The following is an 18384-nucleotide window of genomic DNA, read 5'->3' as shown; positions in this document are numbered from 1 at the left end:
GTGAAAAATCTGAGGAATCAACCCCTAAGTACCTCAAATCAAGTAATTTAGATGACTAAATCTACATTGTACAATCAAAATATGTAAAGCAAAAAATTTCTATAGAAAATCTATACAAACAAAATCTCTAAAGATAGTTTTGGTGATTTTATGGGATTAAAACTTTAATGGGTATAGCTATTTTTGAAAAAATCGGAATGTATAGATATTGTTAAGATTTTATGGCAATAAATGTAACAAATGTTGGTCGATTTAAGAAAGTTTAGTATTTGAGTTTCTCTGCAATGTTATTTATGGAATTTTTTTAGGGGTTAATGTTGTAAATAAAAATTTAAATAAGCAAAACTTAAAGTGCATAACACAAAATGTACTTCAAAAATGTTAATACAGATTTGAAGTGAACTGATTAGAGTATTCATATATGTAAAAGGAAAATTTTATTTAACCAAAATCTTTTTTTTTTCTAATTTACGATACTCAGATACGTATCTAAAATATAGAACTCTTTGAATAACGTTCGAATTTCTAGAGTATACCTAAATATATGTAACGGAAAGATTTGGTAGACAGACGACATCTCCTACAAATCTTCCTTATTTATGTATAAATATACCTCATTTTCTCATCTTCTCTGTTTTTTCTTCCTACGTTACTATTCTACAAATCTTCCTCATTTATTATGTACAGCAAAGTCTTTTATTTCACATATTCATTATTTCCTTTTCTTTCGTACATTGCTCTGGTATAAATATATAAACCACATAAGAAATCATCACTTCACTATACCAAACAGCTTATAGATTTATTTGAGATGGCAAACATTTCGCAGTTGTTGTCGCTCATGGCAATCCTCCTATCATCCATCATGATCAACCACCTTCCCGTGGCAAGCTCAAAACAGTGGTGTGTGTCAAAGCAGACGGCCAAGGATGATCAGCTAGAAGATAACATCAATTTTGCGTGTAGTAATGGGATTGATTGTAGACCAATCCTACCGAGTGGAGCATGTTTTAAGCCCAATACTACAATAAGTCATGCATCATATTTGATGAACGATTATTACCAAAGCCATGGCCGAACCAACGAAGCATGTTTGTTCTTTTTCCCAAATAGCGGCATGCTTACTTCCACGGACCCTAGTTACAATCAGTGTATCTATAAATAGGTGATCCGGGAAGTACATGAAGGATGAATAATTCGGCAGTTCTAATGTCCTTCTTCTTACATATATGTTAAGTTCCACAAACTCCAGATTTCGTTTGCTGTTTCTTTTTCTTCATTGATAAAGTCTTCCTTTCCTAGCTATGTTGTTCTAGAAGATATTGCAATAAAACGTTTTATAAAAATAATTTTGTCATATTTCTTACTCGATGCGCATGACTCAATGATCGTTAAAGACGCACGTATATCATACAAACACCAAATTTTCCAAAGGCGAGTGTCCCTGGCCTTACTTTGGTCAGAAGATGAGTAAAAACAATAAAAGAAGATCAATTCAACAATAAAAACAAGATTCATCCGCAGCTGATTCAAGAACCAAGTTTGAGTGTAAAATAACAAGGTTATATAGCTTATGAATAAGAAAAGGCTAAGGCTTTGTTCCTATCACGTCCTGTATGAATTTCTCAATAGCCAAATACGAAGATCCACCGTTCATCGTAGCTTCCCGTGCCATCTTCGAGATATCCATCACTCTCTTCCTCACAACATTATTATCCTTGTTCATTACACAACGAACCGCTGTCTCGATCTCGTTTGCACTGACTAGTTCATCGCTATGTGCCCTGTAATCAAGCCTCATATCCACTGCGAGGTTCAGTTCCTTCACCATAAGAAACGCGTTAAGCTGTTGCTCTGCATACATTGGCCATGTCACTATTGGAACACCAAACCATAAACTCTCTACTATTGAGTTCCATCCACAATGAGACACAAAACCTCCCACTGCCTTATGGGCCAATATCTCCACCTGAGGTGACCAACCGCATATCATTCCCCTGCCAGCGACACGGTCAAGAAATCCCTCAGGCAACAAAAGTTCAACGTTTGTCACCTCTTCTGTGCGTAGTGACCAGAGGAACCTGTACTGACATAGCTCAAGTCCATGTGCTATTTCCTTCACTAGAGGACCTCTCAACTTTCCCATACTCCCAAAACAAAGGAATACAACCGATGCCTCGGGCTGATCATCAAGCCATTTCATCAACTCATCACGACGGGCTAGGTCCTGATCCGGATGAGGATGGGCCTTCCGGTTAAATATAGGGCCAACAGCATAAACAGAAGGGTAGTTCTGCTCATGATGAAAGTGACTCACAGAGCAAGGCTCAATATCAAAGGAGCTATTCACTAGAACTCCCTTAGCCTTGGTAAACAATATGGCCAGCTTCACGTAAGCGTCATAACCATCTTCAAGAAACAGAGCTGAAGGCAGAACTTTAGCTGGAACAGGGTTTACAAAGCCAGGAATTGACAACATTTCTCCAGAATCCTTAACAAAAAGCGAGGTATCTTTACAATGTCGATCTGCTAGATACTTCATCATAGCTAGGAATCCAGAATTTGTAGTCAAGAACACATGAAAGGGGAGACTTGCATCTTTAGCAACGTCAATCATGGGGAGACAGAACAAGTCAGCAACTATTCCATTGACGTTAACTCCATCCAATGCAAGAGAAGTTAAGATATCCATGACTATGTTTCTCACGAGAGGGATATTTCTCTCAATAATATCGTACACATAAGCTTCCACAGACTGTGTAGTACCAAGTGTAGGTTTCTCCTCTAATTCAGGGACATCAATGAATCTAACAAACGGAAGAGAGGAGGCAATTGACTTAACATAAGAGTCCATATGAGACTGACCTTGCAGCTTCATCAAGAGGATGGTTATACGGATCCTAGCATCCTGCTCAATGAGACGCCTAGCGAATTCAAGAAACGGAACAAGATGACCAATGGTAGGTGTTGGGATGAAGATGAGCTCTGCATTCCTCATATCTTAACAAAAGAACAGATAGCTTTTTGATCTTTCCTCCTCCAATCTACATATTAAAGTCCAAAGAAGAAGAGAATTAATAATTTTGACTTTTGTGACACGTGATGATTACTGATGTGTTGCTCCTTCCTACCTAACGTTGAGGTGGCCATTGGCAAGCTGGAGATGAAAATTTAATAATGGATGACCAAAGAAAGCTACTTCTCGCATTTCTGATTGGTCGGTCCTCTGAAAGTTTGGGTTATTTCCAAACAACTCCCCTGACTTGATCACATATCATTATCCTATCCTCATAATCTCAGTCCATTCAATACTCTCCAGATCTCAAACTACAAGTTATATATGTGGTTGTTATTATTATTACTAGGTATGGAACCCCAACGATATCGCGGAAAAAAATTATTTTAGTAAAATATTTATTACAAAAATTCTTTAATTAAATTTATTTATTAAAGTATTGGTATTCCTAAACTATTTAATAAAAATTTCAAAAACATACAAATTTTTGAAACATTCTTTATATCTTTATTGAAAAATATTCTTTAAAAAATAATCTTACCTTCACATATGATTAAATAAATAATTATCAATACTACCCACATCAAATTAAATAATTTTTTACGATTAACTGCCATGAGATATCATTGCAGTCGTGTTATTTCATTCGCTTTTATTCGTCTTAACCTTTCGTTCGCGTCTTTTCAATGTAACATTTTATATATGTCTTTTTGTCGTAATTTTCTTAAAATATTTTTTAATTACTGAAAAATGAATAAATGCAATCTACAGTCATGTCTTCTCTTCTTAATCTTACAGTCATAATTTTGTATATTTTATGAACCGTTACAACTTATTCTTTTGTTGTCAAATATGATATGTAAATGATTATATTTTTAATTTTTTTTTTTAAATGATAAAATTATGAATACATTGTATAAGATACTATAAATTTCTTTAATAATCATAAAACAAATTACAAATATTAAAAATATTAATTGAGGACCATTCATAAATTGACATAATGATTTTTTTAAATTCTTTTCTACTAATTAATTTAATCCTTTTTAGCATAACTCAAACATATTTCTATTTCCAAATGAATTTTTACTTCATAAAAAATGAATATAAATATTAATATTCAGTCAATCAGTAAGAAAATTACCAATCCTCTCAAATTTGAATATAACTAAACAGAAAATTATCACATATTTAGAAAATTATCACATATTTTATTTATTTGAATCAAAACTCAGTTATATATTCATATAAAAAATAATACATCTATATTCATAAAGGCAGTATTGTAAATGTATATGTAATACAAACAACTATCGTTTTATAGATGAAAAAACAACCTATAGTCATTAAACATTTTGCCAATTATAATAGATTATATATACATAGTTAATCCTCTTTTTTTTGGCAGTCAGAATCCAAAACCTTTTCAAACTTTTATAATATTTCATATTCAATATCTTTTGTTGTTAAAATTTTAATTTGAGTGTATTATGACTAGAACTAAATATACAAATTCCCTTAATCTATATGAAGTTGTAGATAAATCTTTGTCGTCAAGATAGTTTATTGGACAATCATCTCAACAATCAATCTTTCTGTTCACCACCAGTTTTCCATCTCCCAATAAACTGAATATTCCCAACTGTAGAAAATATAATAGAACCAGCTGTGATATTTTATTTTTATTTTTACCTTGATATTTCATAATCAGATATTTTTTTAAGAAAATAGAAAGATAGAAATTCATATTGTTTTCAATAATACACTAGTTTTCTAATAAAAAAGCATGGAGTAGACAAATATATATATATATATATATATATATACTTGTGACAAAAAAAATAAACAAACATGTAAGAGCCAATAAGCTCTCATTTTCTGAAAAAACCAACTTGAACCATATTTTTTAACAGCTAAAAACAAAAATTTCAGTTTGGATTCATACCAATAGAATGATAATCCTCGATGAATAGATGGTTGTATACCTAGAGACTGAATATAATTAAATATTACAACGATTAACAAAATATATCAAACTGCAATAAATTTCCCACAGTGATGAGACGTCATTTCTAACAAATTCTCTTTTAACTAATACAAATATAAAGAAATTTTGAATACAATAATGAGAAGTTATTTATATATAGATTTCTATAGATGTGAACATTTCAATAGACACAACTGTTAGTAAAAGACACAATTATATATTCAATAGACAAAAATTTATAGAGAGACGCAACTGTAAAAAATTTCTGTCAAAAATATAAAATAAAGAAAATTTGAATACAATGATGAGAAGTCACTTATATATAATTTTATAAAGATGTGAACATTTGAATAGACACAACTGTTTGTAAGAGACACAACTCTACTTTTAATAGACGCAACTTTTTAGAGAGATGCAACCGTTGAAATTTTCTGTAATATATATTTTACGAAAAGGTATGGCGAAAAATCGCAACTGTTGTTGGCATTTTTTCAGATTGTTATTATTATATTTGAATACAATGATGAGAAGTTATTATATATAGACATTTGAATAGACACAACTGTTTGTAAAAGACATAACTCTATATTCAACAGACGCAACTTTTTAGAGATACGCAACTGTAAAAAATTTCTGTCAAAAATATAAAATAAAGAAATTTTGAATACAATGATGAGAAGTCACTTATATATAAATTTATAAAGATGTAAACATTTGAATAGACACAATTGTTTGTAAGAGACAGAACTCTACATTTAACAGACGTAACTTTTTAGAGAGACGCAACCGTTGAAGATTTCTGTCAAAAATATAAAAAAAATATATATATTTGAATACAGTGATGAGAAGTTATTTATATATAAATTTCTATAGATGTGAACATTTCAATAGACACAACTGTTTGTAAGAGACACAACTCTACATTTAACAGATGCAACTTTTTAGAAAGATGCAACTGCTAAAATTTTCTGTCAAAATAAAATAAAATATATATATAACGAAAAGGTACGACGAAAAGTCGCAACTGTTGTTGGCATTTTTTCAGATTGTTATTATTATATAGATTATTACACTTGATTAGATTCCTCATATACACAAAAATTTATAATTTAACAAATTTACTATCTGCGAAAAAATCAAATTAATCGTAAAATTAATTTAATAAAAAAAAACATTTCTAACAAATTCTCAATTAAAAATGCATCATCCACAAAGGAAAAAACATTCTAAAAGAGTAACATTTTTCTTTTTGTTTTTTAATTTTTTTCTGTCTATTATAGAATCAGAATATAACTAATAAGGTTATACTTCAAATTTAAAAGAAACACATTATCAAGTTTGAGTTTTCAAAGTTAATAATTATATATGGAGTTTGTAATATAATATTTTACAATACGTGAAACAACAAAATCAAATCACCCATAAAAGTAAATTAAAGAAAATTTAGAATGCTAATACAGAATCACCCACTAATAGAGAAGCTACAATGAAAATAAGAAGCAACATTTTTAACAACTGCGAAGATGAACCAATCTCATAGAGAATATATATATAAGCATGATATTTTAGAAGCACCTGTTTCGTTTCTGTTCTACACATATCCCTTCCGAAATCGTTCCATACTACATGCAAAACCCATCGCAGGACATCACAAGAAACCTTTGACTCAAACATGCAACTCTTTCACAAAACTGAGTAATATGGCCAGTTTTACAAGAAATGAGCAGTCTTAGGACCAACTACTGGAAGTGAAAGCACTTCTCCAAAAGAGCTTGGAATGTCACCGTCATATCTCATGAGACAAATTTTAGCAGCTTTTCTAGCATAGAACCCGAACTAAAAAGTAAAGGGCTCGTGAATTTTCATATCAATATTGAACTGACAACAACATTTTCCCTTCATAGTCTTTCTCTCATTACTTTACCTTCATTATAACTTAATTAATCACTAAATAAGAAAAGTTTAACGATCAGTGACATGGTTCAGATTCTGAACTTCAGAATTTGGTGTTTTAGTTACTCAAATCGCAAGGTCAAAACCAGAGGGAAAAAACAATTAGAATACGGTCGCACTAACTACTGAAGATTCTCCATTGTAAATATACAGTTAAGACCAATTGGAAAGTAAAAATGTATTCACACGTAAAACAAAAAAAAAAGAGACAAAAATAACAAGTAGTCTTCTGGAACATGTGTTGTTGACTCGTCAAAGCTTTTGTCTCTTTGGCTCTGGTTCCTCATGTACACGAGGAGACATTCCAGGCATAGGCGGTGCAGGTTGCATCATCCCCGTTGAAGGCGGTGCAAGCTGATCACAAGGCCGTCGATGTCTAGGCTGCATTTGTGTTAGTCGGTTCATCATCACTGAAAAGTGTTCAGGTGGTGGCAAGTAAGCAGTATACTTTTCGTCTTCCATGTGACCAAAACAGTCAACACCACCCACAAATGCATGCAAATCAATCACAGCTTTTTCATCTCCTTCCTCTAGCTTCTCCAATTGAAGAACTTGCAAAAAAACATCAATAAAGGTCTCCGCTATAGATGCATCACTCACCAGATCAGAAGTTCTCAATACTCTGGAATACGCCCTCAAAAGCATATGGAACCAAATATATGAACTGCTACCAGTTGGCTTCAAAAACTCAAAGTAAGGGTTCTTACGCTCTCTCTTAATCAACGCCAGTAAAAAATGGTACCCATACCGTGCCACAAACTGCGCTGTGAACTTAATAACACCAAGCTCCTTGAGTGGGGTATCCATTTCAAGGAATCCAAATGCCAGATCCCTGAAAGGAGGGGGAGGCCCAAGGCCGAGTTGTGCACCACATACACACTTATGAGTAGCTGGAATATCCTGCGCTCCATCTTGGTTCTGATCAGCAAGGTATCCAGTAACCCGAGATCCCAGTGGAGGCTGCATTTGTGTTAGTCGGTTCATTCTCACTGAAAGGGGTTCAGGTGGTGGGAATTTAGAAGAATACTCTTCATTCTCCATGTAGGCAAAACAGTCAACACCACCCACAAAAGCATGCAAATCATCAATAGCCATCTCCACTCCCTCCTCCAACAACTCCAGTTGAAGATGGTGGAAAAAACCATCAAGAACGGTCCCCGTAGGAGCATCACTATTCCTAAGCTTTTTGGACCGCCTTAATACAGTGGCGTACGCACCAGCAAGCCCATTATAAAAATCAAAATTCGTATCTTGTGGAAGCATGAACTTAAACTGAGGGTTCTTGTCCACTGTCTTCATCAAATCCCGACAAAAATAAGGCCCATACCGTGCCGCAAACTGCGCTGTGAGCTTAATAATAACAATCTCCTTGAGTGTAAGCTCTTTTATAAGGGGTCCACATATTACAAGATTGGTACGTCTTAGAGGCGGATCCCATATAGGATGATCAAGAACTGGTTGCACGACGTCACACTCATGAATATCCTCAACTCCACCTTGATTCTCAGTAAGCTGGGATCCAAGTCGACGCTGAGCATTACAAAGCCGAAGTCGTTCTAGTACTAGATGAGTAAGTGAGCTACGAGAATACTCATACTCTTCATCCTCCTCCATGTCAGCAAGACAGTCAAAACCACTCAAAAAAGCATGCAAATCAATCATAGCCATTTCGTCTCCCTCCTCCAGCTTCTCCAATTGAAGACGTTGGAAAAAAACCTCAAGAACCGTTGCCGCCGTAGTATAATTCCTCCTCCTCTCACCCAGCCTCGTCAAACGCATGAATACTTTGGAATACGCATTAACACGACCACTATAAAAACTATAGTCGATATCAGTTGGATTCATAAACAAAAACTGAGGCTTCTTATCCACTGCCTTCTTCAAGGCACGACAAAAATACGGCCCATACCGTGCCACAAACTGTGCTGTGAGGTTAATAATACAAATCTCCATGGCTTCCTTCGACGTTTCAAAACGGTCAAGTGTATACCCGCTGAACGGAGTATCAGATACAAGTGGAGGCTGCTCATCTTTAAGTCGATCAACAACCATTGAAAGGCGTTCAGGTCGTGGCATGACAATAGAATAGTCTCGATCCTCCATGTAAAGCTAAACAGTCGACACCACCCGTAAAAGCATGCAGCGTAACCGTAGACATCTCCACTTTCTGGAAGAAAACCTTAAGAACGGTGACCATAGAAGGCTTTTCAGAACTGTGTAACATTTTGTGGTAGATACCAACAAGCCCACGGGAAAAGGATAACATTTTACCACTAGTTACCCTAAGAAACTCAAACTGAGGGTCCTTATCCACTCTCTTAATCAAAGCCCGCCAAAAATACGGCCCCCACCGCGCTATAAACAGGGCTGTGAGCTTAATGATAGCCAAATCTTTGGGTTTCGTCTCTGGGGGGAATGCAAAGTCAGGACGTTCGAAAATAGGTGAAAGAAGATATGGAGGAGGAAACCCAAGATCGAAAGGTGCATCCGGTTCAGACTCATGATCATCAGGTTGATCTACAGGTGCAGACTCATGATCATCAGGTTGATCTCCACCATCTTGATCTTGATCTTGATTTTGAGATCGGTGTTGAGCAAGACTTCGCTGGTAATATGCGTGTAAAGGGTCTGAGCTCCACAAAAAGCTGTATTGTGGATTGCCCTCTTCATAGGCCTTCATACTGCTCTCATGAAATGACCCCCCTTTGGCAACAACATATGCCACTCCATCGACAAAATCTCTGATTTCTGGAGCCGGCTCCATGATCGCTGCATCGATCTGCGTCCAACTGGACATTTTTTTTGCTCTACCACAAAGAAACTAAAATCAGATTCTCGAGTTTTAGTTAGGGTTTTTTCTTCTTCTTCTTCTTCTTTGTTTTGGTGACCTAAATAGTTGGTTTAATGAATCGCATATATGAGCCAAATTATTTGTTTATATAGACATGAGTATTTACAATTCTTTTTCTTTTAGGATTACTAATTGAATTATAATTTTTCTTAATTATGGTATTGTATTAATCAATTGTATAATTTCCTTTTTACCTTTTTCTATTTGTAAGGAAAATTTATCCTTTTTCTTTTTGGAATTAGTAAATAAATAAATAAAAAGCCAGCAAAAGAATCAAGAAGAAAATTCCTAAACCTCACATGAATCGAACAAGAGGGTAACAACGACAAAATTGTCCCAAAGGGAAGATAAGAGGAACTCAGTAAATCGAATAAAGAGAAAGATCATATAAGTGGGGACATTTGATCTAAAACTGGAGGGCTTACATACATCACGTCAAGGTACAATAACAGCATAACTAAGCAGGGAAGAGTGTTACAGTCCATGAAAACCCTGAGGAGAGTGGCACAAAATCAAACATTGCATAGAATAGGACGAAGAAACTCTAGATTCTGTACCTTTGTACAAGTAGACAAGACCACAGCCATGATCGTCAAAAAAAAAAAGACAAGACCACAGCCATTGTCGCATGATACGCCCTAATGTGCTCTGACTCCATCTTCTTAAACAGCTCCAAAACCGTATCTAGAGAGCCCTTTTGCACAATACCCTGTAATCATCGAGTTACAAGAGAATCACGTCCTTTCCAGGATGAAAGTAAACACTTTACAAGCTAAATCTGAATATCCGCAGGAGAACATAACAATGTATCAAAGAATTTGCAATGAAATTGTTTCATCCAACTGTTGATGTTAAATTGTCTGCTTGCTAAGAGATCTACATTAAATCCAAAACAGAATAAATGCAGCATTGGCTACCAAAGAAACTCACAGCTTGCCACCTTGGTATGTAAGGAACCAATACAGACATAATTAGAAGCAAAGCTGATGACAGAACAAAAGAGCATCAAGCCATTTGATTGACTTATATGGGGCCAACAGCATAAACAGAAGGGTAATTCTGTTTCTTCATTTCAATACATTTCAATACATCAATCTCACATCTCCAACACAAGTGAAATGGAATGAGAATCCTGGAAGGGCATCTCTTGTTCTGGGAATGTTACCATACTGATCTAACTCATTTCAGAGACCAAACCCCTCCTTCAGAAACCCCAAAAAAGCTTCTACTTTTTGACTCTTATCAATCACTTGTTGAATCAATCAAAGTTGAGCAAAGAGATCATGATCGTTCCACATATAAAGAGAAACCCACTAGTTCGATCAAAGAAGAGAAATCACAAACAAAGAGAGAATCAATTTTGAAACTTGAGCAGGCATATATAGATACATCACGATCAAAAGGTACAATAACATCATAATTCAAAAGACATAAGAGAGTGTTACATCCCAGGAAAACCCTAAGGCATACCCAGAGAGTGAGACGACAACGAAATCACACATATAGTAGTTAAAAAAAAAAACAAAAAAAATCACCGCCTGTGATCGTAATCAAGGACCTCAGAATCAGTCACAGACCTCGAGTGCTGCACAATCGACCTTCCAATCGAATTAATCCACTCTTCTTTCTCCTTCTCGTTATCAGCGATGAAGAACATGGTATAGCCACCACTAGATAGCTCAAACGCGAAAGGCTTGTTAACAACATCCTCAGCTCCTTTCACGGTGAGACAATCACCCACGGAGATCACACCACGCGGCGTAGATCCGCGAATTCCAGCAGCGGCTTGATCCTTGAACCAGAGAAGCTTCCCTCGTTTGAGAACGAACCAACGGCGGCGCCAGGTTTTGATGTAATCGCCTTGCTTCGTCAGCCAACCAGAACGCTCCGGGTTGGACCAGAACTCGATCCCTTCGTAATCTTCACGGTTCGGATCTTGGCCCGTCGCGATTCGCCAGATACTCTCCATCTTCTTCGTCTTCTTCTCCTAAAATCTCAAACACGACTTGTTCGTCTCTCTCTCTCTAACTGACCCCAATCGCGCGATTCCTTTTATTGCTTTTAATTGTCTATCTGTATTATTGATTGGTTCGGTATCTGTATGTATCCACTATCAAAACGCTGCGTTTTGGTCGCTCTTTCAATGAAGTCGGTCGCGCTTTTGCTGGCTCTTTGCGTTTTCTCGGGTCACGCAAGAAGTGTTTTGGGGTCCAAAACTCTAAAATAGGTAAAAGATTAAACCGGTAACATTTTAGCGGTTAAATAATTTTAAAAACTTTTCAATTTTCCCAAACGCTTAAATTTCACAGCTACCGATTGAAATCGTGTTTTAATCGCTAAAGTAGTTTAGCTCCCAACAGCGGTGGTTGGTCGCTACTATAACAGTCAAATCAGTAGACCAACTATATTTATTCGACCATATGAAATAATTTTGTAAATATTTGCTACAAGCTGTAATGTTAAAAAAAAAAACCATAAATCTAGCAGCTTTTGGTCCTGACAGACCTCAAAACCTCGGACAAAGTCCTAAATTCTAATATTCAAAAGAACCAATCTCACAAATCAAACAGCTGTTTGAGTGAGTGAAACTGAAATCAAAAGTAAAAAACAAGAATGCTTATGCTCAGACATTGTTGATGTGAGGAGGTGTGATAGTGGTAACCTCCTCAGGTGACTCAAGAAAGGAAGACTCAGCAAGATCGATGGCTCGTGCTAAAGCCGCTGCTTTATTCTCACACTCTCTGTGTTCATCATCGGGGTTACTGTCTGCAACAACCCCAGCTCCAGCCTGGATATGAGCAATCCACTCTCGACGTCTCTGAGGATGCTTGTAAGAGTATAATGTGTCATAACGGGTGTTTGTTGGGAAGACCATTGTTCTAAGAGCCAAGGCAATGTCCATGTCTCCGTTAAACGAAATGCCTCCAAAGCCTCCACTGTAAGGACCACGCCTTGTTACTTCAAGTTTATCTATCAGCTCCATGGCTTTTACCTGTATCAAATGATTTTTTTGAGTATGGGGAAGAACAACGTGTAAGAAGTTTGTGGGTTTTGTGAGAGAGAGAACCTTTGGGGCTCCACTGACGGTTCCAACTGGAAGTGCAGCTCTAAGAGCGTCCCAGCTTGTTAGATTATCTAGTAATTCGCCTTTTACCTGCGGAGAAGGAGATGTATTGTGAGACAAACAGATATTGGACAGCATATTGTTAAGCTCATGTCATAACAAGTGAAGTCAGTCACATATTCATGGGTTCTCTAGTCTAGACAGAACTAGGCTTCAACACCACTTCTATTCAAAATTTTCATTATTCGACTGTGATATCTAATAAACTTACTAGAGTGAAGACAAAACTTATGCAAAAATCCATTGAGGCAAAAGACTTTAGAACTAAAAAGTTTCTAAAATTGCAATAGGAGCATACCGTGGAGCTAATGTGCATGACATGTGAATACCGTTCTATATTCATGAGCTTCTCAACGTCCACAGAACCGGGCTTTGAAACCTAAGTTCACGAGAATATCCAAAAAGTTAGATTACCGCTTAAAAACTGCTTGTTAGCTTCCAAAAGAAGAGAGTCAGAGACTGGAAATGACAGAGGAGTTGAGCAGTGGTCAAGTGATGAACCTTGCCAACATCGTTCCTTCCCAAATCAACAAGCATAATATGCTCTGCGCATTGTTTTTCATCGCTTAAGAGCTCTTTTTCCAGCATTAGATCTTCTTTAGGTGTCTTTCCTCTTCTGACAGTTCCAGCAAGGGGGCGATTGGTAATTTTCCTCTGTAGTAGAAAGAATCCACACATTAAGCCATCCATTCAGTTGTTAATGAAGACAATGGGGTTCAAGGATTAAGGGAACCAAAGGTCAGTTAAGAGTAGGTAACACTTACATTTTTTGAACGTAACAATATTTCTGGACTTGAAGCAACTAATATGCATCCTCTAGCCTGTAACCACAGATAAGTAATATTAACTTTCATGAAAAATGTAAGGAAAAGAGGAACAAAGGAGTATACCTGTAAATAGGCCATGTAGGGACTTGGATTTACAATCCTAAGAGCTCTATATATCTCAAATGGGTCCGCAAACGTCCGCCTTTCAAATCTCTGACTAAGAACTATCTGAAAGATGTCCCCAGCCAAGATATGTTCTTTGGCTTCCACCACTGCCTTCTTATATGCCTCACTCGTCATAGTTGATTTCTCCAGTTTAGGACCGAAGAGCTGAGTGCGTAGTTTTATGAAACCAGTAGGCATCTTGGGGCTGCAATTCAAAAGAAACACATGAGCATAAACATAATCAAAATTACAATCTAAAGACTGGTAAAACGATCTACTCACGGTTTTTGGTCTTGAATTCTAGAGGTTAGAGATTCCAGCCGATTCATTCCATCAGTAAAATTATCTTCAACAGAACGATCCTTATCTATCCGCACCCAGTGGATTACATATGCTTTCTGTGTTCAACGGGAATTCAGCAGAGTTAATTACTCTACTAAGGATGGTATCACAATCAAGACAAACTATATAAATTCTACTATTCATAATCCGCAGGAAGATGCAAATACACTAAGAACAAACAACAATATACCTTCTCGACATGATCAAACACGATCACATCATCATAAAGGCCCAAATGAACATCAGGAAGACTCCTATCATCCTCTGGAGCATTTGAAAAAGGCAGTTTTTTCTTCTCAACATAACGTACAGTGTCATATGAGAAGTATCCAACCCAACCACCTGGTTAACAAAGAAGAAAAACTTCAGAGTTGAGAGTATCAATCAAATCAACCATCCAAAAAAAAATCAGCAATGCTAAACAAACATCATCACTCTACTTAGCTATAACAGATTTGGTGACTCACCGCAGAAAGCTTCAGGCAATTCATCAATGCGTTGTGGTTTCCATTCATCCATGATTTTCTGAGGAACCATCATTGGATCTTCCACTTCCTCCTCAGTCCTAAGACCAGCTCCATGGTCCATCACAGTAACTACATTTCCCTTTGCCACGATTTCTATTGTGGGCTGAGCTCCAACTACACTATACCTCCCCTGAGCAAAATCAAATCCTCCAAGAGTGAGTTCAATTCCATTGAACCACCAAAAGAAATTGCATAAGAAGGCTTACGATGTTGGAGGATTGCAAACCAGGCTCCACGGACTCAAACAAGAAGCTAGGAGCATCTCTATCGTCTTCTTTCACCAAACATCGGTAAGCAAGTATCGGAGTCAAATGATCCGAGAATACACATCTGTATAGAGGAACTAAGTTTCCCTTTTCCGATGCTTGTTTAAATTTTATAAACTGTTCCTCCGATAAATCTGCCAGGGGAGAAGAAGTTTTAACTTCGATCGAAATGGAGAGGGGAGGGGAGATAGCAGATTTTACCTAACGGCGGAGTATATGAAGAAGATGAGCATTTGATACAAGGAAGACGCGAGACGTGGAGGAGTTTTGATCCACCGTCAAGGTTAAGAGAAGTAGCCGGCGGGGACTTGAGCGATAGTGGAAACCGGAGCGAAGGAAAAATTTGTGGCGGCGGCGTCCGATGATGTGTAACGGATATGGCTTCGACGGTGGAAAAGTCAGATTTGACGACGGAGATTGAAACGGCCGACATCCTCGTGAGCTCGTTGATTTTGAAGTGTTCCGATAACAGTTTCAATTTGAAGTGTGGGACTGTGGGAGAAGAAAATACATAAGCAATGTTTCTAAACCGGACCAGACCGGCGATCGGACCGAGTTAGACTGTAAACCAAAGCATATCTCGATTTGTTTGCCAAAAACCCGGTCAAGGATGGTTGAACACACTATTTTTCTTCACTGCTTGAGATGCATGTCTGTTTATTAAAAAATTGGAATCACAACAAATGTAAAAAAATATCTAGAATTTTAATAATTTTATGTATTATATGATAATTCAATGTAACTAAAATAAAATATTAAACAAAAATGATGGAAGAATCATAAGTTCAGTCTTAACAAAATATTTAAAATATCTATAATATTAATGATGGGATATTATTTGTATTTGGATATTTTAGATTTTATTTAAAATTATATTGTGTTTAGTTATACGGATAATAGAGAATTAATTGTAAAGTTTGTTTGGATACATGTATAAGTAAATTCTTATTCTTTGAGTGTCATTTTATGTAATATCTTACAAAACAAAGTTTTTTCTCTAAAATGTATTTCAAAAATATTTATATAGATATATCATAACTAAAAGACCTACTATATATGTATAATAAACCTTTAGGTTAAATATAATTAGTATTGTAAAAATTATTTTGATATATATATATATATATATATATTTTTTAAAAAAGAAATATTATAAGTAACGAAAATCGCTCATATTTTGATAGAAAGACCACTTTTAAGGTGGAGATTTAATCAGTTTCCTAGTTTAATATGGCTACATCACTATATCAACCTTAAAGTTTTTTTTTGTTCCTAAAACACACAAAAAAAAAAAACTTCATCATCAAATTTGTTTAGACCTTTTTCCAATTTCATCAAAATTATATCATCATTGTTGTCTCCATCAATAAAGTTGTTATAGTTAATTAGAGTTTTTAATTTTTAAAATAATTTTTGAAGGATTCCACAAAACTTAAGTTTTGAGAAGTTGTCACATATATCTCCCCAAAATTTGTGTTTCTGTGATTCTCTTTCAAATGTAATGATTAACATTAATTACCTTCATGTATACATTAATATTGTTCTTAATATACTATAATTATTGAATGTCATAAACATATTGATTAGATTTTCTTTCTTCAATAATTTAATAAACATATTGATTTACTGCTTTTAAAACATTGTTCACAATCCATTATCCATGGTGTTTGTTAATACAATATATGCTTATAAATATTTTTCCTGATGTTAAGTTAGATTTTTCACAATAATATAACTAATATATATATGTTGAATAATCAATTAATTATTTTCACTTACTATGTTGTTTTAATTTCTCAAATTATCTTTGTGTACATATTTTTAACATAATTCAACAATTACATGTCAAAGTTAGATTTTCACCTATAAAACTTGCATAGACATTTACGAGAGGATATTAACCAAATATAGGTTTCCAAAGTCATAAATATGTAAGATTTGAACTTGGAATATGTTATCTTTTTCACCATTATGGCTGATTTGCATCAATTTGGACATGGTTAAGGTCGTGATGCATAAAAACAAAAAAAATAGTATCTATCATTAGTAAGGGATATTCTAGAAGCTCATGAGCTCATCTCTTGTTTGTTGAAAATGGCAAAAAAAAAAAAATCAATTTCTAATGTACTATTATTTTAGTGTTTTGTGTATAATAGTGTTTGAATAACTTGATTATTGGAGTGTCGTCCTCATGGGAGTCTAAAATAGGTTACACGTTCGGCCAATATCTCAAAAGAAATCATGATAGTGAGAACAACACTGACAAGTCCCATAAGGATTACAACTTCACAAGTGTTCGTGACTTGCTAAGACTAGTCAGAAATTGTGTTAATCACTACAGAGAACTTCCTCATAACCAAGTTATTCAAACACTATTATATACAAAACTCAACTTTCATTCAAAAAGTACTTCCATTAAAACACCATAACAAATACCTAAGGTTAGAGTCTTTACTTTTAGCTCAGATAAAAGCTCTCATGTTTTGAACTTTATCATTATGTTGCTTGAATAATGGCTCATGTTCACCTCTACAACAACTTCAGAGCTTGTTTTCCCAAAAGCAACAACAATCCAGCTCAAAGATGATGTAGGTTTTTGTTTTCTTCTTGGTCTGTGATATGGTGACCTGCTAGATATAATTTGTTGCGCTGTGTCTCATTCAAACTTTGTCTGCAGGCTTATAATTGCAGATGAGATGGATTACTTGATCACAAGAGATCGAGGCGTCCTTCATGAGCTTTTTATGCTCACAACTTTGCCATTTTCAAGGTGTATACGTTATTAATGTTCATATCTTTTTATCTGTTTCCTCTGGTCATACAAATTAAGTTTTAATTTACTATATATATATATATATATATATATATATTCCAAACTCATAGTACTTTCTTTGTTGATCTTAAATGATTACTTTCACTGTTTTAACAGGCACTTCCATATGTTGCATTTCAATTAAATGCATTGGAAATTTGTGCAAGAGTAAGAAGGATATATGCCATTTTTTTTCTCTCAACCTTGTTTTCCTTTTTAGATTCTTAATTAATAATCATAATGTTTGCATTGTCCCAGAAAGTATCAGCTGCATCAGGGGACATGAGAAAGGCTCTATGTGTCTGCAGGTGAGTTCTCTTACGAATTTGTTTCTACATAAGGTGAATGAGATAGAAATGGGCTTTATATGTTGTAATTTTACTCTTGAAATCATAACACTAAAGATGACACTCCCTGTTTGCTCGCATTGATTTGATTTCCAGGAGTGCCCTAGAAATCTTAGAAGTAGAAGCTAGAGGATCAATAGATCAAGAACCACAAGGTCCAGTTCTGGAGTGTAAGTGGTTAGTGTTTTACTTTCTACTTTACTCAGTTCGCTTACTGACGATGTATA

The 18384-nt window shown here is 35.3% G+C and overlaps 3 protein-coding genes and 2 pseudogenes across 6 annotated transcripts; 1 reads left to right on the top strand and 4 right to left on the bottom strand.

The window, feature by feature from the left end:
• The first annotated feature begins 780 nt into the window (after window positions 1–780).
• Window positions 781–1375, top strand: LOC104786705 (major pollen allergen Ole e 10 pseudogene; annotated as a pseudogene). Its single transcript, XR_015556804.1, has one exon. The product of XR_015556804.1 is annotated as a major pollen allergen Ole e 10 pseudogene (transcript).
• A 100-nt stretch (window positions 1376–1475) lies between these two features.
• Window positions 1476–3143, bottom strand: LOC104789205 (UDP-glycosyltransferase 71D1). The gene has a single exon (XM_010514938.3). It carries the CDS (start codon window positions 2996–2998, stop codon window positions 1589–1591), a length of 1410 nt encoding a protein of 469 aa, XP_010513240.1. The 5' UTR covers window positions 2999–3143; the 3' UTR covers window positions 1476–1588.
• A 4065-nt stretch (window positions 3144–7208) lies between these two features.
• LOC147943678 (uncharacterized) lies at window positions 7209–9008 on the bottom strand. The gene has a single exon (XM_087512316.1). It carries the CDS (start codon window positions 9006–9008, stop codon window positions 7209–7211), a length of 1800 nt encoding a protein of 599 aa, XP_087368442.1.
• Window positions 9009–11165: 2157 nt separating this feature from the next.
• On the bottom strand, window positions 11166–11901 carry LOC104786704 (pleckstrin homology domain-containing protein 1 pseudogene; annotated as a pseudogene). Its single transcript, XR_015556856.1, has one exon. The product of XR_015556856.1 is annotated as a pleckstrin homology domain-containing protein 1 pseudogene (transcript).
• A 300-nt stretch (window positions 11902–12201) lies between these two features.
• LOC104786703 (anthranilate synthase alpha subunit 2, chloroplastic) lies at window positions 12202–15623 on the bottom strand. 2 transcript variants are annotated; one of them, XM_087450027.1, is made up of 11 exons: window positions 15200–15623; window positions 14939–15132; window positions 14673–14862; window positions 14396–14547; window positions 14146–14261; window positions 13822–14068; window positions 13696–13752; window positions 13433–13585; window positions 13230–13310; window positions 12875–12961; window positions 12202–12799 (listed from the first exon to the last, which is right to left on the bottom strand). In XM_087450027.1, the coding sequence occupies exons 1-11, from the start codon at window positions 15429–15431 to the stop codon at window positions 12431–12433; spliced, it is 1878 nt and encodes a 625-aa protein (XP_087306153.1). In that variant the 5' UTR covers window positions 15432–15623; the 3' UTR covers window positions 12202–12430. The 2 variants fall into 2 exon arrangements, with proteins under 2 accessions (XP_087306153.1, XP_087306152.1); XM_087450026.1 differs by having other exon boundaries at window positions 13696–14068; window positions 15200–15482.
• Between the last annotated feature and the right edge of the window lie 2761 nt (window positions 15624–18384).

Source organism: Camelina sativa, chromosome 5 (assembly GCF_030686135.1).
Source record: "Camelina sativa cultivar CO46 ecotype springtype chromosome 5, ASM3068613v1".
Lineage (NCBI taxonomy): Eukaryota > Viridiplantae > Streptophyta > Magnoliopsida > Brassicales > Brassicaceae > Camelina > Camelina sativa.
This window is presented reverse-complemented; position numbering and strand designations above follow the sequence as displayed.

Coding starts and splice junctions, on each gene's coding strand:
- LOC147943678 (XM_087512316.1), bottom strand. CDS start 9,008: ATGGTTGTTGATCGACTTAAAGATGAGCAGCCTCCACTTGTATCTGAT.
- LOC104789205 (XM_010514938.3), bottom strand. CDS start 2,998: ATGAGGAATGCAGAGCTCATCTTCATCCCAACACCTACCATTGGTCAT.
- LOC104786703 (XM_087450026.1), bottom strand. CDS start 15,431: ATGTCGGCCGTTTCAATCTCCGTCGTCAAATCTGACTTTTCCACCGTC. Junction 15,133..15,199: donor TTCATATACTCCGCCGTTAG/GTAAAATCTGCT, acceptor CTCCCCTGGCAG/ATTTATCGGAGGAACAGTTT. Junction 12,800..12,874: donor CCGTCAGTGGAGCCCCAAAG/GTTCTCTCTCTC, acceptor CATTTGATACAG/GTAAAAGCCATGGAGCTGAT.